Below are 25,400 nucleotides of genomic sequence, written 5' to 3'. Positions count from 1 at the left end.
CTTGACGCTGTGACAGGTCAATACAGTCAATACGGTTAACTAACCTCCAGCTCACATAAGACATTTTTGAAACATATCTGCCTTGCAAAACCCCCAATTTTCACAGTGCGGGTCAGTGAGAAAGTCATAGATTTTTTCTCATTTTCTGGAAATGAATGTCTCTCTTGCTATTGTGGAGCTGGTGTTTGCAGTCATTGCCATTACCAAAGTGCTGAAAAACAAATCGAACTGTGACTACAGATGGCATCAGAGTGGATGGGTGGAGAGCACAGTCAGAGAAATGCTTCTGATGTCCTTGGAAAAGCATTTTTTTAGAGGCAGACAATATGCTTATTAAATTGCAGCAGTAAAGTCACAATATGGCAAGATCTCATGGTGCAATATTTTATGTAGAAAGGAGGCTACTCATGAAGATTTCATCTCTAATAATACGCCACATTAAATTAATGGTGTAAAGGGAGAAAGGTTGGGAGAAGAATAAAGGTGGGAGGGAGGGCTGGGTGTTGAATTTAGAGATTCATTAGTCCAACACTGAACTTTGATCGTATTGATACTAGACGGCAGTAAATTTAAGGACTTGGAAAAACCCTTGGTAATCAGTCAGAGGCATACAAAGTGCTGCCTCCTTAGTTTTACGTTATTTGGTTTATTTGGGTCTAGTGCAAAACCACTGTACAAAATTAGGCCAAATTATCCCAGATACAGAAGCTGCTATTTTGGATGTTTGCAATTCAAGCACATAAGGGAACTACCTAAAATGAAAACTGATAGAAAAATGTATTTGACCTGTACGTTGAGGAGGGGGCTTTTGACACATACCACAGCCTGCCACAGGGGGGCGATCGAGATGTTTTGGCTTCACTTGTATGGAGCTGTTGTCCATCTTTATAAATATACTATGTACATAGTCTATAGCAGGGATGGGCAACTGGAGGCCCGGGGGCCGCATACGGCCCGCACCCTCACTTGAAGTGGCCCTCAGTACAACTACATGCATTTGAGCATGAAATCTTAAAAGTGCAGTGTAAAAATGCACAAAATGACTTCTTGCATTAATGTTGATCTGCTGTTCTTGCACCGAAAAAAAAATCACAGTAAGTGGTTATTTTTTATTTGCTTCAAACCTTTTGTATTCCTATCTATACTGTTATACATGCATTTGAGCATGAACTATGTTAAGTTACTGCACTGTAAACATATTTAAAATGGCAGTTTCATCATATCTGGTTAAGTGTACGGCCCTATATGTGGCCTTGTGTTAGTGTCCATGAAAAATTGTGGCCCCCTCCAGCATTTAAGTTGCCCATTCCTGGCCTATAGTCTATTCACAGTGTTGCATTATGTGGGAGGCAATAATGTCCAGCCAGCAAGTGGCATTAAAGCCCCATATTGTGAAAAGTCTTCTGATTATAAAGCTGGTCTAGGTGCTGTATAAAAAATGCTCAGCCCAGATACAGAAACTGTGCCAATAAAGGAGCCGTTAGGAGTTCCATATGGGTGAGCTATAATATATAAAGGTACAAAGTGCTGCTTCAGTGGCTAAACAGTCTTTCCCAAGCTGCAATGACGCTGCAGAGACACCAAGGCGCAAATATAGAAGACCCAAAAACACTGACCAATCAGAGCAGACTCTGCCTAAAAATACAGTTATAGAGACAGGCGCTAAAGCATTTTAGACAGATGGTGAATAAAGGTAAATTCAGACAGAAAGTATGAGAAAAAATATGTTTTTTGATGTGACATAATCATGTTATCATGTTGTGCTAGAACTTAAAATATGATTGTGAACCTGATAATTTGCATATTATGTCAACAATAAGAATCAGTCCATTGCTTTTAGAAGAGAAGCAGCTCAAACAGGCACACTTAAGTCCTCTTCTGGAAACATTATTGCATTAAACCCTAATGAGAAACCGATGGGTGAGTAATATGCATTGTTCATCCATGTCTTCTTCTTACATTAACACCACAATCACCAAAATTAAATTGACAAAAGCAAAATCATATCAATTGTATTAGCTTCTTTACTGACTGTCATAGACGTCAGGGCCTGAAATATCCTCCATTAAGCTCAACTCTCAACAATGTAAAAGGTGAGTCATTGGTGGCTGCACAAGCTGAATTTGACTGGCCCCTAGTGTCTGTGCTATACTAAATACACACATACATCAATGTCCAGTGGCAGTGCCAGCCATGGCAGGCCTGTTTTTATTCAGGAACTAAGTGCTCAAACTCCGCAGTCATCGGACCTGACTTTGAACATCACAATAGACTCTTAAATTATTTAACTAAGAAATTAAAATATAGATTCTCACAATTTAAAAACATTTAACAATCGATGAGTATGAGACGGTAAGGATGTTTCCCTTTGAGTAAAACAGTAATATTTGGCTCTTTCTGTTATCTAGAGAAAAAGTTCTTTGTAAAACCAAACAGATTATTGCTTTTTTCAAGAGTAGGACCACCCACACTCCAGTCGACGTTCGTGGTGACATTTTATGGTCTTTTTATGGTCTGCTGGATGTTTGGTTACCTTTGTATAGTTGAAATTAGGTGAATTTACAAAATCGTCAAGCTGGCATTAAAAATATCTGCTCAGCCTCTGCTTCAAAGTTTCACAGACACAACACATTATCAGAGACATCACTCCTCCAGGCCAGTGTTTTTCTTGACTGTAAGAGCTATCACAGCATTAAGGCACACACCTCTTTTCAAAGACAGCTTTTATCCCCAGGCAGTTACTTTTCAACAATCAGGAACTAACAGATGTATTTTTTTCTTTTCATTCACTGCTTTCATTTATGTTACAGAGAGAGGGAGAGAGAGCCCTCAGATGTAGCTAATCACTGTCCACTCTCTGCACCTTAGCAGACAGATGATTTCACTAAGTAATATGCAGAGCTGTAGACAGTTATTACATAAACGGGGACCAGTATCATTTTGTTAGTTCACTTCCATACCTGCTGCAGGCTTACATGCTTTCTTTATTGCCTATATTGACAGCAGCATTTCAGTCCACTGCAGCTTATAAGATTTGGACAGGATGTGAAATCCCCTGGGAGAGTTCCCAAACTCACCCTGTTGTTTGCAGTCACTCCATCTGCCTAGTCACTACAAAATATGAGGAGTTCTACGTGGCAACTGGGGCTTTTATTTTGAAAATTGGTTTTGAGATTAAACGATATTGCTTTATTCAGGAAAACATTTCAGTATTCAGTAATATAAGAGCAATATTTGAATGTAACCTTCAAAAAATTATACATTATATTAAATCAAATTTGCAGATTAAATTTTTGTCATATAGGCTATCTGGCTAAAAGCAAACAAAAACAGTTGAATATGTTAAAGGGAAATAAGTAGCATGTTTGCTTCACAATATATTTATTTAAAGCAAGCATCATGTATGCTTTACTTTATCTTACTACTTCATACTTTATCTGCAGGACTTACTCTCTCTGCAGAACTTTAAGGTCAACTATAGTCAGCATTCCTTTGCATGCATTATTAGAGAAAATGTATTTATTCATGTAGAGTAAATTCAGCTAAGTCAATATAGTTTTTTTTTTTCTGTAATGCAAGAAACCGCTTCACATAAATTGCAAACAGGAGAAATTGCAAAACCTCTGTAGTTCATTTAAAACTCTAGAATAACAAAGTATACTAAAGCAATTTAATCAACTAAATCATCTTCAGGTATAAAAATGATTATACTGTGCAAATAATGTTTTTCTAACATCTCATCATTCATTTATTAAGGTCATATATAATTGAAAAGCAATTACTAAGAACAATTTAATACTGTTGGGTTCTGTATGCTCCTCTAGCGCCCTCTGTCTTTTTTGTTGTAATGTCATCTAAAGTCCATTGGATGTCACCAAAGACTACCCAATCTGAAAGCAGTGTTAGCCTGCCTCTCACTGGCTCCCACTCTGTAAGACAGTACCGTTCAATATGTTCAATATATTGATATCATTTTGATCTTTCAGTAATACAACTCAGCTGTATGTTCCACAAATGTTATTATGAGTTGTACAAGATATAAAAGTACTTCACTACAAAATGTCTTTTGTTGCTGTGGATGGTCTGGTGCTACAACAAGGACCTCTCACCCTGTTGTGCTGATTTCATGCAGATCTGCATCACTGTTTAAATGAAAACTACAGCTTTAGCAGGATATGGGATTGTGATTTGTACAATTCCAAGTCCCACTGAGGGTTGAGTATCCACTGGGAGGCTGGGACTACTCCTTTCTTTCCCAGCCTGCAGAGTGGTGGGAACCGGGTACCGGGCAGCCCAAAATGGTATGCTATTTTTACCACTCTGTGCTCAATCTGAGGGCTGCTCCCAGGAGACCTGTTGCCGGCAGCTCTCCCCAAGCCGCGGAATTTAACCCTAGGACAGCTCTCCCCAGATGTGATGGAAAACATCTGGCCAGCTGCTTGACTACAAGGGCCTGGCCGTCCAGCCCCAATGTTAGCAACCCCCAGAAGACTTTTCAGCCCAGGCCAACCCCCTGTTGATACTGCTGATAAAAAAGCAGCTAAGGCCCTCACACATATACAAATTTCAATTATATGACACACTGGTGGCTGATTATAACACAGATTAGATGTAGGTTCAGCAGTGTCATTCATGAGTAGGTGAAGATGACTCTCACAAAAAGTAGTATACAGTAGTGTTCAATATAATAGCCAACATAATCTCCATTTTAAAGCATTGGAGCTCAACATTTTAGCTGAACAGCCTATAATTGTTTGCACCTCTTTATAAGTTTTCCCCTCTCCAATCAACTTTTTAATCAAAGTACGCTGTTCTTCTGAACAATGTCTTGAACGACCCATTTTCCTCAGGCTTTCAAAGAGAAATGCATGTTCAACAAGTGCTGCTTCATCCTTAAATAGAGGCCACCTGATTCACACCTGTTTTTTTCACAAAATTGATGACCTCACTGATTGAATGCCACACTGCTATATTTTTGAACACACCCCTTTCAACTAATTGCCCAATTGCACAGCCTTAAGAGCGTGCATATCACAAATGCTGGGTCTTGTTGGTTTTCTGAGAATCTACTGCACCTACTGGTACCTTGTTTGCCATGTAGCAATAAAAAATAGACTCACTAAACCTGGATTAATCTGGCTAGTCACATTGGACTGCTATTATATTGAACACTACTGTATGTATGACATTCAGAGTCTTGGCTGGAATTGTTTGCACACGGTTTTCACCTCTGACATCTAAAGCAAACATGAGGCTGGCTGAGCTGAGATGGCAGCAGCTAGCAGTGCTAACCTCAGAAACAATGCAAACTGCGCTATAGTCAATAGTGCTGACAGAGCTCACAGTCTAAATGGAGATTGGCTCACACTTACCGGTGTACTTACCAGCTACATACAATTTCTCGGGGATTACGTGGAAAGATAGAGTAGACGAGTGCAAGCCAGACGAGTGATGGCTTGCACTCTTGAGATGAGATGCATATAGGCAATATTTGTGAGCTGAAAATTTCTACTTGAGCAAGAATTTTGCGTGACGCCATGTTGTGAAGGCTTATCAACGTTGAGTTTTGTAAAAGTGCTCTGATCGATCAGAACTCCATTCAGAAAACAAGCATTTTAAATGTTGTTTGTCGTCTTTGTCGACAGATGTGACAAAGCACAAATTTAAATAGTTTACACACCTGCATCGTTTGTTTAATGTCGGCATGCTTTTTATCCATTTATTGCACGTAAATCACAGCAAAATCTGTTTATTTTGGGTTATTTCAATGAGCTGTGTGCGCCTCCTACTGATATTATTAATCCAGACATGACAGCATTTGGTTTTCCAACATATCTGGGACTTTCTATAATAGGTACAAACTAAGAAGAAACAGGAAGGGCAACCAGTTTCAAAGGGAGGAACTTATAAGCACAAATATGTATGTGCAGCCAGCCCACCTACCTAAACAAAGAACAGAGAAACTCAGATTACAAAACACATTCTCTGCTCAGGGCACCATTGCTTACTTAATCTGGGTTTGCTGCTACATTAGGGTTATGAAGACAAAATGTTAATAAAGTGGCACAGAATCCCAGAATAACATTTATTTAATACAGATTTTTATTTAATTTAAAAAAATGATTACTTGTAAATGTTACACTGAGTTCTATTGAAACATTTCCATGTGGTGTCTCTCAGCACAGGTTAACATTAGGCACACAAGAATGCAGACATCATTTTGCAGCTCTAACCATTGTTCAAATACAAAACAGAGAAGAGGGAGAGGGGGAGGAAGATGTCACCTTAGCAGATCTGCATCCAAAACTTTGCAGTGCCAAGGAAGAGAATACATCACAACTGGCATTTAGCTTGATCATTCCCACGTGAGGGACAGCAACAAGTGATTTCTCATGTCCCTGTGTTGTGTCTGTGACATTGAAAAATACAAAAACAACTTACAAAGCCAGATATGCTGGATTGCAGAACATGACTAGACCCAGTTTGTCTGTTTTACCCCCCTAACGGTCACCAGAGAAACACCTGGCTGACTTAGAAATCAACAGTACAAAACCCACTATCAGTACATCCAAATAAAGATTATAGTCAACATACCAGAAAATATAGCAATCTATCGCTTCTCTGACAAATTTGGCTTGTGTGTAAATATATGAAATGTGTACTAGAAGGTGGAACTGGTCGATTTCTTCGGATACATCAAGAATCCATGGTCATGTGCGCTTAACATTTGGCCTTTTCCCCTTGAAAAACACACATTAGGTGAGCGTAGGTCAAGCACTACAATTACTCAAGCTGCAGTGGCAAGAACGGCTATTTCACAAAAACAGCAATTAAAATTAGGATACTAAGGAAACCCTTTGTCCATGCCAGGGCCACAGCCTACAGAGCCTATGTACAGCTTAAGGTACAGTGAGGTTGACTGCTATGGGCTCTCACTACATTTTTGTTGGAAAGACAATCATCAAAACAAATACTTTTTATTTATTGCACACAAAAGATCAATATCAAGGGTCTTTGAATCTGAAGACATTTCGCGTTTCATGGTTTTCCTTCCACTGTGTCTGTTCCGTCTTTAATCGTGTCCCTCATAAAGTGAGAGGGTCTTCTTTGATTCATACTTGACATTATGAGTAAAGGATATGAATTCAGTGACTCTTTGTAGATGAAATAAAGCTTAGAAATGATCACAAATTGTACTGTGCTTGTGGAGGAAACTGAAGTTGATCACGTGTGTCGTGCTGGAAAAACTTACAAAGAAACAGCCACCACAGGTTGATAGGGATCCCCATCCAAAAATTTTTTTGGCAATGGTGTCGTCAAGAACAGGGTCTATCACCTATGGGGTTTTTCTATGTTTGTATCTGTACACAGACACGTGACAAGTCATGTGACCTGTTCAATGGCACATACAGGAGGATACAAAAGTGGTTCTACAATTACCTAGCAAATTACATTTGACTTCTCAAACTGCCCACTTCTTTTGTTTCAGAGAAAATATATATTTATATAGAAAATAAAACAACATACAATCAAATTCATTTTCAGCTCATCCTCTTTTGGTTACACCGAGGTGAAAACAAGTGCAGTACTTAAGTTCTTCAGAGAAACTAAATCTGACAGGCTGACGCCCAAAAGTTCCTTAGTTCATCTCAAATTCTAAGCCGTCCGCTTAAAGCCAGAGGCGCTTAAAAATGGATGAGTCAAGGCCAGTTGAGGCTGGAGCTTGTCACAAAGTTCTTATGACATTTTCTCTGAAGACTAATTCAACATACAGGCAGAACAATCATTATCACCGCTGGTATACAGAAGTCTCTTTCCACCACTGTGATTTTTTTCTCTCCATTCAACTTCAACTCTTTACCCCAGTTTTACAAAACACCAGTGAAACATTTTTTTTTTAACCAAACTCCTGTGGCATGCAACCCATATACAGGCTTTCTTTGCCAAAAAAAAGTGGCACATGGTTACAGCTATAGTGGTGCCATAGTAAATCTGATAAGAAGAGACTGAGGGGAAGAACAACAACACAACAAGCCGAATAACTGCACTGTCATTTCTGGGCTCAGGGTGGGCACTGGGGTGATGGTTCTTGAGAGCGGAGGTTCGGAGTGGGTGGTGGTTATTCGGTGTTTAAATCGCCCACCAAGCTGGCGAGGAGGCTGCACTATGCCGTTGTGGGCACCGACACCTCCAGGAGGCGGTTGTTCTTGCGCTTGCAGGACACGTTGTTGCCGTTTTTGGGGGCTGCCTGGATGAATTTCACGCAGACTTTGTCGTGCTTGAACTGCACCAGAAACCTGCCACACAGAAAGCCGCGTCGTTAAACACCATCCAGGTGAAAGGACAAATCAAACTTTGAAAAGAATAACCAGAGTTAACGCTGCATGCCGTCTTACTCGTCTGAGATGTCGATGTTGAGCTGATTGCTGTCTGCAGCCGGGGCCCCGGTGCGGTGGAGTTTGGTGATTATCTCAATCAGATGTTCGCTGCTGAGTAAGAAGTCTCCTTTGACAGCTGAGGCCGAGCCCTGAAGCAAAATGACATTTGCATCAAAAAATTGAAGTTCAGTTCCCTGTAAGGAAGCCCTGAGAGGGAAGCTGAGAAACCATTTTAAGTCTAATCTAAACTGTTTTCTCTCTCTCTGTGTTTATGACTTATGAACAGGTTTGTTTTATTTGAAAAAACAGGTTTGGGCAGGTTCATTTGTCTGAGGGTTTGCTGTTGTAATACTTATTATGGCCACATAAGGCTGAAGTGCATCTCTGCCGTTTTCTTTTCCAGGTGAGCTTAAATTTATTTTTGTTGTATTTTGCATGGATGAATTCTAACTCGCCTGAAGAAAACAATGAATGCTTTTAGTCCCATTTAGAACTTGGGGTAGTGGAGCACTTCAGCCTCTTGTGGCCGAAAAGAGTATGACAACAATGAACACCAACACACGACAAAAAAATATTTTTTTTTCACCCGTTTTTAAGTCACAACACCGGAAAGAAAACAATTAAGATCAACACATTGTTTCTCACTTGTCCCTCAGGACTTCCTTATCCCTATAATCATATATTTTTAGCATACTTAGTATTTTTAGAGTCATAGACTACTATGTGTTGTAATGTTAGCTGTGTGTGTTGTGTCTGTTTTGCTTGACTTGTTTCTTTGTTTGGGCTGCTGTTCTGTCTTGGCCAGGACTCCCTTGAAAAAGAGATTTTTAGTCTCAATGGGACCTTTCTTGGTTAAATAAAGGTTTAATAAATAATAATAAATATTTAGATCTGCAAAACAAAAAAATATATAAGCTCTATGTCTCTGTGTGTGTGTGTTTGTGTTTTGTTTTTAGTGTCTGCAGTTGGGTTAACATGAAAAATCTCTTAAACAGTACGATGTGTATCACTTGTGTTTCTCATTGATTTACTTATTATTTGAAAGAAAGTGTTGAATCAGTACTTCCTGCTGCCACACATCGCCGACCCCCATACAAACCAACAGCACAGTTTCACTTCAGTTAGTAGTAGTAAGGCACAGTGCTGCAGGCTTGCTTCCATTGTTTCAGAAAAACTGTCAAGTGCAACTTTTCAGTTTTGTGTCCAAAGATATTTCATTAAACCACACACAAGAGCAAAAATGAATGCCAAAGTCTGTGTCTCTGCAGGCCTTACAGGGAAAGATCAACATTCTCACTTGCTTTCTTGCTGAAAGTCAGATTAAAAGATCAGTACTGAATCATACACGCACTAAAAGCACACGTCACAACAGTTCTCCTTCACCTCTTTGAGTTTGAGAGCAAAGAAGCCGTCGGTCTGCGTGCTGACCGACACGCTGCTGAGGTCCGGCAGGGGAACGCTGGCCTTCACCTGGCCCGTCTTCTGGTCGGCCAGGACCACGCTCTTCTTAGTCAGCAGGAAGATTCGAGCCGTACCCTGCAGACAGGAGCAGAAACTATCATTTTTTAGGTGCAATTTTTTAAGCGTCTATCTGATCTTGAAACTGGGACAAGGTTAAGACTTGAACATAATGCACGTGTCCCGACGTGTCTGCTATCTGCTGGAACAGAAATAATGTCAGTTGTTAAGATGTCAAAAAACATCAGATTGCTGCACAGTGGGGTGAAATACCCGTCAAAACAACTTAATAGTTTTGTGCTCCACAATGTCTGTGTGGAAAAATGGAGCTAAACTCGTAAACAGCAGGGTCAAAATGTAATCACAGCTTATATTTTTGACTTCTGCAATCCATTTGGTTGAACATATTGTAGTGAGAGTGATCTTTCTTACCTTGCCGTTGGCCCTGTTGATCTTGTTGACCACATCAGCCAGCAGCACCTTCTCATCCACAGCGCTGTTGAGTTTCTGATATTTTGGGTTCTTGCTGATCTCCAGGTAGTCTCCTTTGAAGGGCTGGCTCACGCTGAGACAAAGACAAAGACGTTCATGCTACATGCCACATGAGAAGTCTAACGAAGCCCTCAGAGGCAGGTGAGAAAAGGAATCTAGATAGTTTTTTTCTCCTGTATATGACTTTAGAAAAGGCGTAAAAAAGTTTTAGAAAGTTTTTTTGTCAGGATTTTTTTTTTTGCCATGTGTATGCTATTGCAATACTCATTTCGGCCACAAGACCCTGCAGTGCACCACTGACCCATGCTCGAAATAGGGCACGGAGCATTAATTTTTTCTTACAGGAGGAACTTCTCACTAAACCCGAGGTATATTGTGTGTTAGCAAGTTATGTAACATTACATAGAGATCTTTATATTGTCTAGAAATGTAGTTTAAGAAGCGCTAAGCTGCCGTTATTGTGAGCTACACTGAATTAAGCTGTAAGCCCGCTAACTAGCGAGTGAAACGTATTACCATGACTATCGTAACAGTAAATTAACGTTATCTATGCACATGACTTAACCTAGGTTGTAGCTCTTGGTCAGCCATAAACAATATCTTTATCACTTACTAGCTAGCGGGCTAACATCAGTATAGCTAACAGCATGTTATTGACAATTTAAAAAGGTTTCTAACATGGCAGTAATTCTTGTTAATACTGGTGCATGGAGAAATTAAAACTCACCTGGAAGTAAACATGAATGTTTTTAGTCAGAACAGGAGGTAGTGGTGCACTTCAGCCCCTTGTGGTCGAAATGAGTATTGCAACAACAAACACTTTTTATCCTTGAAGAGCTCACCGTTTGTGACAATGATTCTTTTTTTCCCCCAACCATTCCGCAAAACCTTTTCTCACCTGTTTTGTTATTCTGTTTTCTGTTTACACTTAAGGAATTGTTCACCACATCTTTTGTTCCTCACTTGGCTCTCACAGCTTTTGGAGAGTTTATCATATGTATTACCCGTGAAATTAAGAAATTCACAAATCTGCAAATTTCTCTTAACACTTCTGCAATATACCTAGTCTAGAAAACAAAACGCACCCTGTCCCAGTAAGTCCCAGGTACCTGCTTGGGTAGAGAGCCTTCTTATCCTTGAAGATCTCACTGGCCTCCAGCTTCTCCTCGTAAACAGCTTTCTTCTCCTCTGTGAATTGGCTCCTGTATTTCTTGCACTGAACACACAAACAACAGCAGTTGAAATAAGCAGTGGTGGAAAGAATATTCAGATCCCTTACTTCAATAAAAGTACCAATACCACACTGTGAAATTACTCCACTGCAAGTAAAAGTCCTGCATTCAAAATGTACTTCAGTAAAAGTACAAAAGTATCAGCATCAAAATGTACTTAAAGTATCAAAAGTAAAAGTACTTGTTATGCAGAACAGCCACACTCAGATTGTTTTATATATTCAATATATATTATTGGATTATTTGTTATATATTATTGGATTATTGTATTGATGCATTTCTGTAAGCAGTGTTTTAATCTTATAAAGATAGGACCTTTTAACTACTTAATATACTGTTATGGGGTTTAATTAAAAAAAGTAATCAGTTTGAATGTATCATGTTTTTTATGTAACTAAAGCGGTCAGCTAAATGTAGTGGAGTAAATACTACAATATTTGCCTCTAAAATGTAGTGGAGTAGAAGCATAAAGTTACATAAAGTGGAAATACTCAAATAAAGTACCTCAAAAGTTTACTTGCGTACAGTACTTGAGTACATGTACTTTGTTAAATCCCACCACTGGACATAAGGGTTGTTGAATTAAATATTCTGTAATGCCTAGTCAATGGTTTCTAATTTCAGGCTTACAGTTTGTCCTATGGAGCTTGTGATGCATTGCAAATTCTCTCATTCTAGAGTGTATATATATATATAAATATGCTCAATAAATGGCAGGATTATTGACCCAGTGGCTTCATCCACAAAGATTGTTTTAAATTGTGGGTTAAAATGCTTGACTAAACTTGATGACCATAATGCCTGTGCATTAGACAATATTCACTGTGACAGTATAAATCATGACATGACATAAAAAATAAATATGAATGAGTGGGACAGCCAGAGGAGAGGTGCTCTGGTTATTTGTGACCGACCCTCCAGAGATGGAAGATTCTGCGCAGCTCCGTGTGAGTTTCATCCAGAAACCGGTAAGGCCTGGTGGGCCAGCTCTTGTCTATGGGTGACATGGAGGGCATGGTGCTCTTCAGGCCCAGGAAGTATTTTTGCATCTGGACAAATGGAGAGAAGTACAGGTTAATGACACTCAAGCAAATCAATTATTACAGTTTTTTCCACATTTATTTACGTCCTACTTACAATTCGCTGGATGGTGAAGTCATAGATCTTCTTGCCTGCGTTTGCCCTGAAGAACTTTCTGTACTCTCTGCGGACCTTTTACAGCAATAATGGAAAGAGTAAACACGCTGTCAATCACCTCTTGCCATCCATTTAGTGTGATGCAAAGCAGGAAAGATAAAGGAGGATGACAGTATACACAAACGGCACACTAGAACAACAGACATTTGGTTAGTGACAAACAGTGAACACCTGGAGCAGACAACCCCGAGCTGCTGGAATTAATTAAAATTACAGCGATTACTGAATTAATTACGGAGAAGTCAACAATGGTTATGACAAATGACCTTCATGCTGACCTTAATTGCACAAATTGAGTTGTGAACACGTGCCTTGTGGTCAATTAACACAATGAAAAAGATTAACATGGAAACAAATGACCAGTGTGACGACAGTCATTCTGGTAAAACAACAGATAAGCACCAGGACACGCACACACTTTACACACCTAAAGACAAAAAAAACAAACAGGTGAAATAAACACTGTTGGATACACAGAGTGGTGCCTCTGTATGGGGTTAGTTGCACAGATGCAGAGGAAGCGGACAGACGTTCAGAGAAGAAGAGATCAGAGAGACAGACAGCCTCTGCCGTGTCAGTCAGCCTCTGCTGGCTTAAATGTTCAGCATTAAAAAACTAAATGTTGAAAATAGCAGATGTCCCTAAATAAATATCTCAAATTTACCCAAACTATGGAATTGCAGGAGAGAGCTAACCTTATTATAACATCTTTGCTATTTCTTTTCTATGAAAGAAATGACTGATGTAAGGGCTGTGGATTATTTTGAGGGACCAGGAATTGGTTTCAATGTTTCAACTGCAACTGTTCAATGCAATTTGCACCTCAAATAAAATCACCTGCATGGCTAGAAACCACTTGGGTAAAATGGATATGTTTTGCTTTGATATTGGGTGGACTACATCTTTAAGATGAGATCACAGTTATTGTGTTATAAACTTTTCAATTAGCCACTCGGGTGATGCAGGAGGAAATGTTATGTCCTGCAAGGAATGCATTACAAAGGGAATTGGGCTAACTGTTTTGATGGTGGGAATTGCGACAAAAGTTGATGTAATGTATCAGCCAGTGACCATGTGTAACCACTCATGTTCCACTGTGTCAAAAACACAGTTTAAAACATTGCCATGATGGATAAAGTGTGATCACAGCACAAGGCAGAGACTGGCTTCCTGTAGAAGTGTGCACATAACAGATGGTTATGGAGGATGAAGAGGGTCAGGGGTGATGAGTAGGTGGCAGACTTGGTGATGGCTGCGCCGTGGGGGCTTGGTAGGTACCTTGAGTCCCTGCCAGTAGGCCCAAATCACAGCGACAGCATGCTTACGCCTGGCCTCTTCCTTCAGTCTCCTCAGCTCCCTGCGAGCCTGTTCAGAGGGTGGGCGGGAACAGACAGAGAGCGGGAACAAATGAAGCGAGAGAAGGTGAGAGGAAGAAGAGGGAGACACTGTTTTGCCTGAGGTCAGCAATATCAAATACACACACATACACACTGCACACCAGCACCTGTTTGACCAAGGAGAGACTGTAAAAGTACAGCTCTACTGCTCTAGGGGAAAAAACATACGGCACTCATTTACCAGGGGAACTTCTGGAACTGAAACAGACTTTGTGCTTTTTAGTGGAACTTTGAGAGAAACAAGAGAGCAAAAGTCAGGCAGCAGAGGTCACCTCAAAGGATCCAAACAGTTCCATCTAAAAAGGACAAACAGTGCTGCAATGCAAAGAGTAAACATGCATTCACTAAACTAGAAGGAGAAGTCATGCAGTGAGCACGCAGCATGCACTGGTGAGCCGTGGAGGTTGGAGGAAGAAGCTGGAAACACACCAAAAACATGACCTATCTGTCCCTGCCATGCATATGCGTGTGTGTGTGTGTGTGTGTGTGTGTGTGTGTTCTTCTCTCAGGAATGGGGTTGCTTATGTAACCTTGAGTCAAAAACTAGTGCTTACAATTACAATTATAACCTGTCAGACTGAGTTGTGAAGACAGGCTTCGGTGAAAATGACCACTTTGGTCCCATTTTTTAAGACTCTTCTTTTCCCTTCAGCATCCAGTGGACGAGTGTATATGTGATAAACTGCCTGACATCGTTCATGAAACGTTAAGAATGGGTTGAGCAGAATGATGGGTGTGTTGATGATATTTTCGTGGGGGTTGGGAGAGGAGAAGGGAGGGGTTCGATGGAGGCGGCAAGTCACGGCAAGTCAACAGGCTTCCCAAATACCTTGGTGCCCTGCCAGCCGGCCCAAATGACCGATACGGCATGTTTATTCCTCGCCTCCTCCTTCAGCTGACGCAGCTCTCTCCGGGCCTGATGGAAAGCGGTGGCAAGTTGCGGGGGAGGTTAATTTCAGTGACAATCAAAACTTAATTGTTCCAGGAGGGATACTGAGCAGGTGTGAAAAAGCATTATGAGGAAACATTTATAAAAGACAATCAAGGATGTCTAAAGATTGGACAACGGGGTGCTTAACATCGACATGCTTCCAGTGGTTACTATGTAGTCACGATTTATGAACGTGTTAATCTGTTTTTCCACAGGAAAATGTACTGTGATAATAACACCAAACTGAAAACACATAGAAAGTAGTGCATCAGAACCGTACTTACTAAAAATGTTATCAGCAAAATATACTTAAATAATCAAAAGTAAAAGTAGTTATAGTGGATAAATAGTCCCTGTCAGTGTTTTACCCTTATACATATATACTGTTTCTGTATTCATATTACTGTTGGCTTTATGATTATGCCACATTTTACCACTGTAGATGTTTAAAGTAGTCTATAAGATCATCATGTGTTTGTAGTGCTGCTGTCCTGAAAGAACCGCAGAGAAAAATACCTATTTTTTCAGCTTTGTGACGATGCATTTTACAGCTGATTCAAGAAGTTGTTTAGATATTTTATTGAGCTTATAAGGAAACTTTGCCGATTATCTCCTGGCTTTATGCCATTGCAGTGTGGGTAGTATGTGCAGATGAATGGTGTTTGGTTTCCCTCCATGATGCCAGCACCCAGAGCTCCTCGCTCATTTTCCGGCTAAAGTCATCAACTGGGTTTGCCTTTAATAAGTACGAACATTTTTTAATTGCAAAATCACTGAATCTGGTCATACAAGGTTTTCACTGGACAGGAGGGGGGTTGTCAGGGAAATGTAGTGGAGTAGTAATCTCAGTCACTCTGAGATTAAGTATTAAGTAGCATAAAATGGAGATACTCAAGTAAAGTACAAGTTTGTTGAAGGTGCACTTAAGTAAAAGTTGCATTCAACCACTGACTGCAACTGACCACAGAAGCCATTGTAAACAAAGTTCACATACAAGACTGAATAATCTTTAACAGCATCGTAATGAGTCAGGATTGACCTTGAAATAAAATATTGATTATTAATAACCATGTATATGGTTTGTGATAACAGTATAAGCAAATGCTGATAAGATATCTTGATGCAGGCTACAAAGTCTGCACAGTGGCTTTGATTATATGCAGCCACGGAGGCTTTGTAAAGTAGCAGCATATGTGCCATCAAATTGACATAATTCCATGCTTATTTATTTTGCTGTCAGCAAATCAGTATATTAAAAGGAGGCATCTCAGCATGAGCCAGAGTAAATATTACATGAAAATGTTCTGTGTGGTGGACACTGCAGGGTTGAACTAATTTGATTATAGAAGAAAGGACCTATTTAAAACATCACTTTGGATAGAAACCAAATCAAAGACACACAAATCTAAACCATGTGTGGCATGTTAAATGGTCTGAGATAAGTTGGGTTTCATGCATATAGAAGCTTAGTTTTGTGTTGTAACACCATGATGGAAATAGAAAATGTCAACAACAACCAAAACATATCAAGGCAATCGTGTGTCAACAAAACAGAGAACAGGACGGACAACAATAAGGCACATTAATGAGGCCAGTGGGTGACGGAAGGACCGGGATCGAGATTCATTCAGAGGGGCTGCTACTCTATGAGGCTGTTTCATGGTGGAATGGGACGAGACGGGACATGGTGAACAGGGGATGACAGAGACAGCTGGGACAGAGACACACTACGGCTGGGTGGAAATACCTTGGTTCCCTGCCAGTATGCCCAAATTACTGTCACAGCGTGTTTATTCTGCGCTTCTTGTTTTAGACGCCTCAGCTCCATCCGAGCCTGGTGGGACGCGGTGGGCGTTAAGGTACGACAGGTTGAGCAGGATGTGAGGAGGGAAAGAATCAAGAAAGAAAAAGTGAAAGAGGAGTGGGGAGGGAGGAAAAAAAGAGAAGTGGCAGTTGTGTGATCAGCAAAAGAAGCAGGAATCAAAAGGGAAACTGCAGCAATAACATCAAAGATGGCTTTGTTGAAGAACAGGATTTTTTGTAATACTGTTTGGCAATTATTCAGGAACACTGTATAAGATGAAAAATCAAGTGTTAAAGGTAATACTGTTAAGCTTTAAAGAGCTGCTCCCCCCCACAACAAGAATAAAAAGCCTGAGTCAAGCCCAGGCTGATGCTGCACACTCTGATATCCCTCTGCACTTTCATGGATCAGTACCTGGGTGCCGTGCCAGAAGGCTGCGATGGTGGTCACTGCCTCTTCACATCTCTTCTGATATTTCAGCTCTCTCAGGAGTTTGCGAGCCTGGTGGAAATATAACGAGCAAACATTTTTAGCGATTTCATTCCGTCGTGATTTCTTGCATGGATTCCTGCTACATCTACATTCACAGCGTGGTGCACACCTGCCATCCTCTGGTGTAGGACTGCACCACAGTGGTGGCGCTCTTGATCTTCTGGTATTTCTTTTGTTGCTGTGGGACGGAGAAAGGAAAAAACAATTTGGGAAATTAACTTACACTTCATGCATCAATGCCATCTGTCAATCTGTTTATTTTGTCTTTGTGTGGGATTTGGAGCCTCACCGCGTAACGGCGGTACCATGCTGCCACCACTATCTGACTCTTCTTCAGCAGCAGGAAGTGGCTGCGGCACTTCCAGCCACGGTAGATCTTCTGAATGAGTGTGGCCAGGTCTTGCAGGCATTGCCTCCTCCTCTCCTCCAGGAAGAAGAGCTGTGGGGAAGAGGAGGGAATTAAGTGCATGAGGCAACCCTTATATACAGTGTAATAGAGGTGTGAATCACCTGAGGCCCCAAGATACAAGTTTTTCCCCGATACTTGAGCCACGATACGATATTATTATTAAACATTTTGTGATATGGTGAGTATTGCGATACAATATATTGGAATTTAACTTTTTAACTGCATTTTGTGTCCACAAATTTAAATTCAATCAAGAGTTTTTTTTCAAATAAGAGAAAATTCTGAGTCTGTTCATCTCACTTCAGTCTTTTTATTTCTCCACAATGAGTCAAACCCACAGACTGACCAACAAAGTATTCAGTCAAACTGAACTGAACTGATATCAAACATGTATGGACGACAACAACTGCAGCATTTTAACAACTTTCCTCAACTTTAAGCTTTACTGCTCTGAATTTTTTTGAATGAAACATTTTTAAAAAAGCCTAAATTTGCAGCGTTATATCGACAACTTCCTGACACGAAATCCTGACACATGGTGCCTATAGATTCCTTAGATCTTCTAGTTTTATATATTAGTATCTCCAGTATATTTCTTACAGTGAGCCCGCTACGGCCTCTGGAAGAAAACAAAAATAGCGAAAATAATGACGGCATGCCAGCTGTTAGAACACTAAATATCGATACTTGGCAGCCATGAATCGATATAATATTGTCATGCGAAATATCGTGGTACTATGCTGTATCGATTTTTTCCTCCCACCTCTACAGTGTAATGACCGCTGTTTACCTTCTGAACACTACAACCCACCTCAGGGTTTGAAAGACAGGTTGTGTTTAAAAATATATAAATAAAATTATAGGAATTACAATGTTTATTGTAGGTGGAAACTATAATTGCTGTGTGACAATCGCAACACACACAAAAAATATCGGCTTTGAATAGTAATATTTCATCAGAACCCTTTATGCTACATGTCTTATTAAAATTCAGCCAAAATCAATTTTTTGCACTAACCACATACTGTAAAAATGCATTCTGAGCCCCTCGGCACAACTGGAAAGTCACAAGCTGAGAGAAACAGTCCTCCATTGAACTGCAGAATGTTTACTCTGAGCAGAGAGGTTGTTAGGTTGTAATAATGTAAATAGTTCAAAATGTTTAGCATGTGAGCAGCACCCTAACCAATATTAGTAACACTATGTCATATATAAAGTTTCCTTTTTCAGATTTTTGTAAAATAAATCTTAAAAGCAATTTTGCATTTTTGCCCTATTGTTAGCCATGATTGTGCTGTTTCCATAGAGGTACAGGACTAATATATTGTAGTGAAACACAAGGTCACAGGGAGTAAAAATGTGACGGGAACAAAAAATGCGCTGAAACTACTCGGGGTTCAGAAGGTTAAAGCTAGCATGTATCAACATCAATTTTCTTTTGGCAAGTACAGTGTCTGTTTGACCTCAGTGATAAGGTCATATGGAAAGCAAAGGTATAAAAAAAAAAAGAAAAAATGTATAAGGGAAACTCCTCCCTCTTTTAGATCAATAATTCCATCTTTTTCTTTCTATCTGTGTTAATACTGATTCAGTGATATCAGGTACAAAGTCCAATCTATCTGCAGGAGGGAAAGATAACGCTTTCCGAGACAATAAAAAATGACTTATGTGAATCGACTTATCTTCATCAGGTATGTGAGTACAAGATTTTTATTGTTCGGCTGGAATCCAATGCAATTTCTTCCTCTGCAAGCAGCCTATCTTGTTATTAAAATATATTAAAAAAGCATTTATCAATGTGGAACTTTATCTTACTGTTAATGTGAAGTTAGATAAGGTCACACATTAATAGCACATAACTTTTATAGAATAAATAATGTACTCCAAGAACTTCATTATTAACACAACGTCTTGTTCCCTGTTAAAATCAATTAAAGGTCCAATATCATAAAAAGTGAGATTCTTGTCTTTTTTACATTTTAAAGCAGGCCTAGGTGCCTTATAAATAGTGATAAAGTATCAAACATGCTTACATGTTCTAGTAGCAACACAAAATACATGTGGGAAGCTGAAAATAAGCATATTATGTCCCCTTTAAAATAGGTGTGGTTGCACTGGATTCACAGCCAAAAGAAATAGTGTTTGGAAAGTGGATTGAAACCCACTAAATTACACTCTATGTAGTGATCTTGCAGCTGCAGATATATATGGCAGATCGGTCGATCAGATAGAAAAAGCAATTACAGAAGAAAAAAAAATTCTCCCACTATGAGATCATGTTATTCCAAGCTTTGTTGGTCTTTGCTGGGTGGGGAGAAAGTCCATTGAAACGCTTCAGGCTCGAGGAGTTGAGGAGCCTACAAGCGCTGAGCAAAGAAGCTCATTTCCCATGTTAGACAGGATGGCTAAGTGAAACCATGTGTTTTTTTCTGGTGGTTGCATGCTAATTGCTGAAGTGGGGGCTCCGAATGTAGCCCACCCTGCTTTGCAAACATCTTACTGTGAGAAAACATTGCAGCTGAGCACACTGGATTCAACCTCCAGACATTCAAACACAGCTTGATCCACCCAAGTACACAGCAGATGTCTACACTGGCTAGAAAATATATTTAAAAAGGGATGCAGGGCTGCTTCTATGTGTTTTCTACCGTTCTTGGGTTCCTGATGAAGATCTTGGAGCGTCCGTAGGAGAACTCTTCTGCTGGGACCTGGAGGTCGGACATCAGCACCTCCACTCCTTCCCTGTGGGACGCCAGAAGAGTCAGACGGGTTATCCAAAGCATACTCCACTCTTCAAGTGGCCATAAACAACATCAGAGCAACTGTACAGATGTAGTGGGAAGATTGAGGACACAAAGGAGGAGAGAAGAGAGCAGTATTGAGGATGTAGAGCTTGAGAATCAGGGGAAGAAATGATCAAAGAAGAATGAAACAAATTCAGAAAAACATGTGGGGGGAGGAAATAAGAAAACCACACAAAGCACTGAGGGATAGCTGAACAACAAGATGCCAGTGTGTGGTAGCACTGATAGGAATCAATGCTTTTTACCAGCACAGAGGATGAAACACGCAAGTCTGGCTGATATGGAACAGAGGAGACAGATAAGGCTGAAATGTCTCAACATGTTGTTCAGAGAGGGAAATGCTTTCTTTATGCTGAGCAGCAAAGAAATGGTATGTGACAAGACTGCTGCTAGTTTCAGAGGACATTAAAGTAATCTTTCACCCCAAAATGAACATTTGTGGCCCTGTGTTACCTCGATCTTCTCTTGCATGCCTTCACACTGAACGAAAAATCCCCAAAACTATGAAATCCTTGAACTGAAGGAAATGGGAGCTGTGATTAACATCAGTAAAACTCTATCAAAAATGTCTGTTTATAAACTCTCACACAACTCATGCAGTGTAATCCAAGTCTAATTTATCCAGTAGTATGCTCTTTTGCATTTTCCCCAAAAACGTACTATTTAAAACACTTCTACATAAATAGTGTCATGCTTGCGATAGTGGAAAAATGCACGTGTTTGAAACATACGACTGAATAAATAGACTTGTATTCTACTGTGCCAGTTGTTTGAGTGTAAACAGATTTTCTGATGTAGTTTTCCTGTTCTTAAACGTGGCCCCAAATTTATTTCACTTCATCAATGATTCACTCTGTTTTTGGGTTCTTCGTTCATTGTGGGGGCATGGAGGAAAAACAGTTTTCTTCAAGAACTCGAGGTAACACAGGGTGATTTTTGATATACAAAGGGTTCTTTTAAAAGGGGTTTAATGTGGAGTGTGCAAGTAAAGTAACAACAAATAAAACAAAAAAAGCCTTTCCTGAAAAGAACAGTGTATAAAACTACAACTGTGCATTATATCTTTAAAGATATATGTCAGTATGTTGGGAAGACTGTTGAGTTCAGATGATCACTTCCCTTCTTTAAACTTTTGTTTATCTGGGGAAAGCTATCCGAGCCCTTTTGCAGATAAAAACCTGTGTCACATTCACACAGCTCCGCACAGCCACACCTGGGAGCTGACCATTGCACTACAGTCTATTAGTGCTGGTCACAGTCCCTCCACTGGGACCAGTCTGAGGTTCAGTGCCTTCGTTAAAGATACCTTTCCCAGGTTCCACACTCACATTTTCTCACAAAGACCTAGGAGGGATTTGTTTTGGCAACCTTCCACTGACGAGACCCCCTTCCCTACTTCCCCCTTCTACCCCCCTAATTAGCCACTGCTTCAGAGTAAACACAAGCATTACCTGGCAGGCCCTCTCCAATGGGGCCAGGTCCGTTTGCAGAGCATTTTGTAGCGCTCCAGGCACGGCTCGTAGGCCTGTCGGAAGGCGTAGCCCGCCCTCCTCACGCGGACGTTCTCCATCAGGCCCAGGTAGCGCACCTGATGGCACACCAGAGACTCGGTGAAGATGTGGGAGGCCTTCTTGTCGTTGGGTTTGATGCACCTGGGAAGCAGAGAAAAGTTGTTCACAATCAGGTTACACTAAATTCTCGAGATATTATATTGTATTTATTGGCAAGTGTTCTTGAATGTTTCAATATTAAGAAGAAAAATTATAAGAAAGATGTCTGAAAAGCTCACACACAAACTTATAATATCTCAGACCATATGAATGACTGGACTTTACCGGATGTAGTTTGGGTTCTTGGTCTGCAGGTTCCTCATTAGCGTCCCCACTGATGCTTTGAACTGGAACCCAGCAGTTGGTGGCCTCTTCAGGTTGACTTTGGCTGGGTTGCCCTCAGGGAACAGCTGTTTGATGAGGCTGTGGTTGGCCTTGTACATGGCCTGGGACAGGTCCCGGTATAACAGGTCGTTGTTCTTGTCTACGAAGCCCTCGACGCGGTAAAGCACCTAGATATGAACATGAGGAACAGAAATGACTAAAAATGTGTTTTCTTCTCATCATGTAAAGAAGTACAACCAAACAAAACTCTTCTCATCGTACTTCCATTCAGTTTTAAATACAGTGCCCTATTAAATGTACATTCCTACACAGACTGATGTGCAGTACCTTGCCGGCATAGTGCTGGATGCGGAAGCAGTTGTGTGGCAGGCTGTGGTCAGTGAGAAACTTTGAATTCTTGCTGAGGCGACTCTCAAAGTGCTGGTGCTCGGCGCAGATGGTGTTCAGTTTGTCCAGGAAGGTCTCGTCGGTGACAGTCCCCGGCCTCAGGCACTCCTCGTCCAACATAGCTAAAATACCATTTTGGTGCTGGACATAGCAAAGTAGGTAGACACAAAAAGTTAACCATAATTAAGTGAATAATAAAGTTGTACCCATATTGTAAGTGGCCTCTAATCATTGTCTTACATTCTCAATGAGGTCGCAGATAATAGCATTGTTGAAATATTCAATGTTGGTCCACTCGATGCCCTGTAACAAAAGAAATTAAGGTCAAAGGGAGATTGGTTTTTCGATTGTCTTGAGCAAACAAGACATCTTTTTCTCATCAGCAAGACTCTCACAGAATTGAGTGGTTGATGAATCTGCACGTATAAAACACAACACCGAGCACCTGGTCAATTACACGAAAGACACCCAACCAACATCGGCCCTCAGCAAGTACTGCAGTTCACACAGTAGAGAACTAGAAATTCTGCAGAGGTTATCAAGCAGAACTGATAGTACTGGATGCCTCAACAACAAAGCACAAGAGACAGTGAGCCTGCGTCCAATTTATGTAAACCTCTAAACCCTACAATCTGCCGTCAGGTTTGAAAGGCATTCTTTCTAAAAAGAGCCAAAATTATGATTAAAAAAAAAAAAAGCATTTATTTATTTAAATTTTGCCAAAAACAAAATAAATAAATGCCCCTCAGTCATGTGATAAGAATTGAGCAGACTTTGACTGAACTGCAGGCTATTTACACAGAGCTGAGAGGAGAGGATAAGAGAGGTTGTAAAAATGTAAATAGTTCAATATGAATTGCATGTGGAGCTCTCATTCTATTTCCCAGTACAGATAACACTTGTAGGTACCTGGAAAAATACTGTATATACAGATTACATTTTATTCAGTTTTTTTAATAATAACTTGTTATGATTTATGTGATTACATGACAATGTGATAATGTGTTTTACTTGACTTCTGGCCAGTACTTTTGCTTTTTGCAGTAAAAAAACAAGGCCACGATGAGTTAAATGTGCCGGAGCAAAAAACAAAACAAAAACACCCTAAAACTACAGGGGTTTCACCATTTATGACAGTGTGATAGCTGATGCAAAGTAACCACAATTGATGGCAGTCACAACAAGAGTCATTCAGTCATTTAATAGCAGCTCATTTTCCTCTCTGGTTCCTCTCAGCTTGGGACAGCCTTTCTTGTTGTACACTGACATCATATTCTCCAGGAAAAAAAACAGCTCTTCCTCAAGCTTTAAAAGTCAAAGCTCAATGAGTGAATGGAAACCTTTTTTGAGTTTCAATTTGTTTATACTGTTCAGGAAATTTTTGTCCACAGTCAGTTTATACTGGGCTGGATGAGATAGTTAGATAACTGGAGAATGCAGCAATTCATTATCTCAAATGTGTTTCTAACTCTAATCTAAAAGCTCATACACTTTACATTGTAGACACATTAATATCAGCAGTACGCAACATTTAGATGGGGAAGTTGGGCCTAATTAGAACAAATGTCCTGGAAACAATATATGGACAAGGCCCCTTTTAAAGTTAGTTATCATTCCTTATTTAAGCACTCAATTATAACATTTAGTGCAGTTATAATCAGTCTAAATGTTGCTACATCAATCCTCTTAGCCAAGTTTGTCTTTGCTGGGTTAGTGTTATGTTCACCAGCCTTCTCTCTGCTGCTGTGTCTCTCTCCATCATCTGAGTAAGGACAGAGCACAAAGCCTTTCTGGTGAGGAAAGGGAAAACATTCTCCATCTCACCCTCTAAAAAAAGGCCACTGTCCCTTGGAAAACCCACTTTGCCGACATCTCATTCACAGCTGCTAATGGGTTGGGAACATAGCTTCGGGTTGATGGAAGCATTGTGACAGATATTTTTTGGGGGGAGGGCGCAAAGAAGGTGTGGCTTAAACTGACGGGTGACTGGCCAAATTCCTGATTGGCGGTGCTCCCTCCTTTCTCTGGCGCTGTGGTATTTTCCCATGCAGTATACTGGAGAGAGGCCAGGAGTGGAATATCATTGGTGGTGGTGTTAGTGGGGAAGGGGTGTGGGGGTCACCGCTGCAGCACTCACATACATAGAAGCTCTGAAAACAAACAGAGCTTAAAGGCCCCACGACGGGGAGTGTTTACTCTCGCCGGAGTGAGGGATCACTTCCGTCCCCAGGACTCCACAGAGGGGGAGAATAAACTCAGAGTGTGATGGACGACAGAGACGAGACAGGAGACAAATGAAATGGGTTTGGTTGGGAGGCACAGATGCAGATTTGGCTGAAATAGCACGAAAGGTTAAAGAGAAGAGTGACATGACCAGGTTGGGATCATGCTGCAGGGGGCCCGCAATGATCAGCTGTCAACACAACAAATTGAGTGCTGACATGTTGAATGATGTAGATGTGCAGTTGCAGGTGAGAGAGTGTTTCCAGGGCTACAGGCTGGGCATGATGGGTAATTTATCCAA

The 25,400-nt window shown here is 40.5% G+C and overlaps 1 protein-coding gene across 4 annotated transcripts in view; it reads right to left on the bottom strand.

Moving 5' to 3' along the window:
• Positions 1–6,093: 6,093 nt before the first annotated feature.
• myo1b (myosin IB) overlaps positions 6,094–25,400 on the bottom strand; it is a 73,566-nt gene continuing 54,259 nt past the window's right edge. The window contains exons 15-32 of one of the 4 annotated variants that reach the window (XM_059343022.1): positions 23,117–23,179; positions 22,817–23,017; positions 22,430–22,656; positions 22,046–22,246; positions 20,439–20,532; positions 17,671–17,820; positions 17,491–17,559; positions 17,304–17,390; positions 16,833–16,919; positions 14,984–15,070; positions 14,036–14,122; positions 12,698–12,772; positions 12,475–12,609; positions 11,438–11,544; positions 10,269–10,401; positions 9,762–9,914; positions 8,397–8,527; positions 6,094–8,297 (exon numbers count right to left, since the gene is read on the bottom strand). In XM_059343022.1, the coding sequence (XP_059199005.1) occupies positions 8,165–8,297; positions 8,397–8,527; positions 9,762–9,914; positions 10,269–10,401; positions 11,438–11,544; positions 12,475–12,609; positions 12,698–12,772; positions 14,036–14,122; positions 14,984–15,070; positions 16,833–16,919; positions 17,304–17,390; positions 17,491–17,559; positions 17,671–17,820; positions 20,439–20,532; positions 22,046–22,246; positions 22,430–22,656; positions 22,817–23,017; positions 23,117–23,179 (2,220 nt within the window). In that variant the 3' untranslated portion in view covers positions 6,094–8,164. The remainder of the gene's footprint in view (positions 8,298–8,396; positions 8,528–9,761; positions 9,915–10,268; positions 10,402–11,437; positions 11,545–12,474; positions 12,610–12,697; positions 12,773–14,035; positions 14,123–14,983; positions 15,071–16,832; positions 16,920–17,303; positions 17,391–17,490; positions 17,560–17,670; positions 17,821–20,438; positions 20,533–22,045; positions 22,247–22,429; positions 22,657–22,816; positions 23,018–23,116; positions 23,180–25,400) is intronic. The other 3 variants (XM_059343019.1, XM_059343020.1, XM_059343021.1) reach the window with 3 other exon arrangements.

This window comes from Centropristis striata, chromosome 10, assembly GCF_030273125.1.
Source record: "Centropristis striata isolate RG_2023a ecotype Rhode Island chromosome 10, C.striata_1.0, whole genome shotgun sequence".
NCBI classification, from domain to species: domain Eukaryota; kingdom Metazoa; phylum Chordata; class Actinopteri; order Perciformes; family Serranidae; genus Centropristis; species Centropristis striata.
The sequence above is the reverse complement of the archived record's forward strand: the minus strand, read 5'-3'. Positions and strand labels throughout refer to the sequence as shown.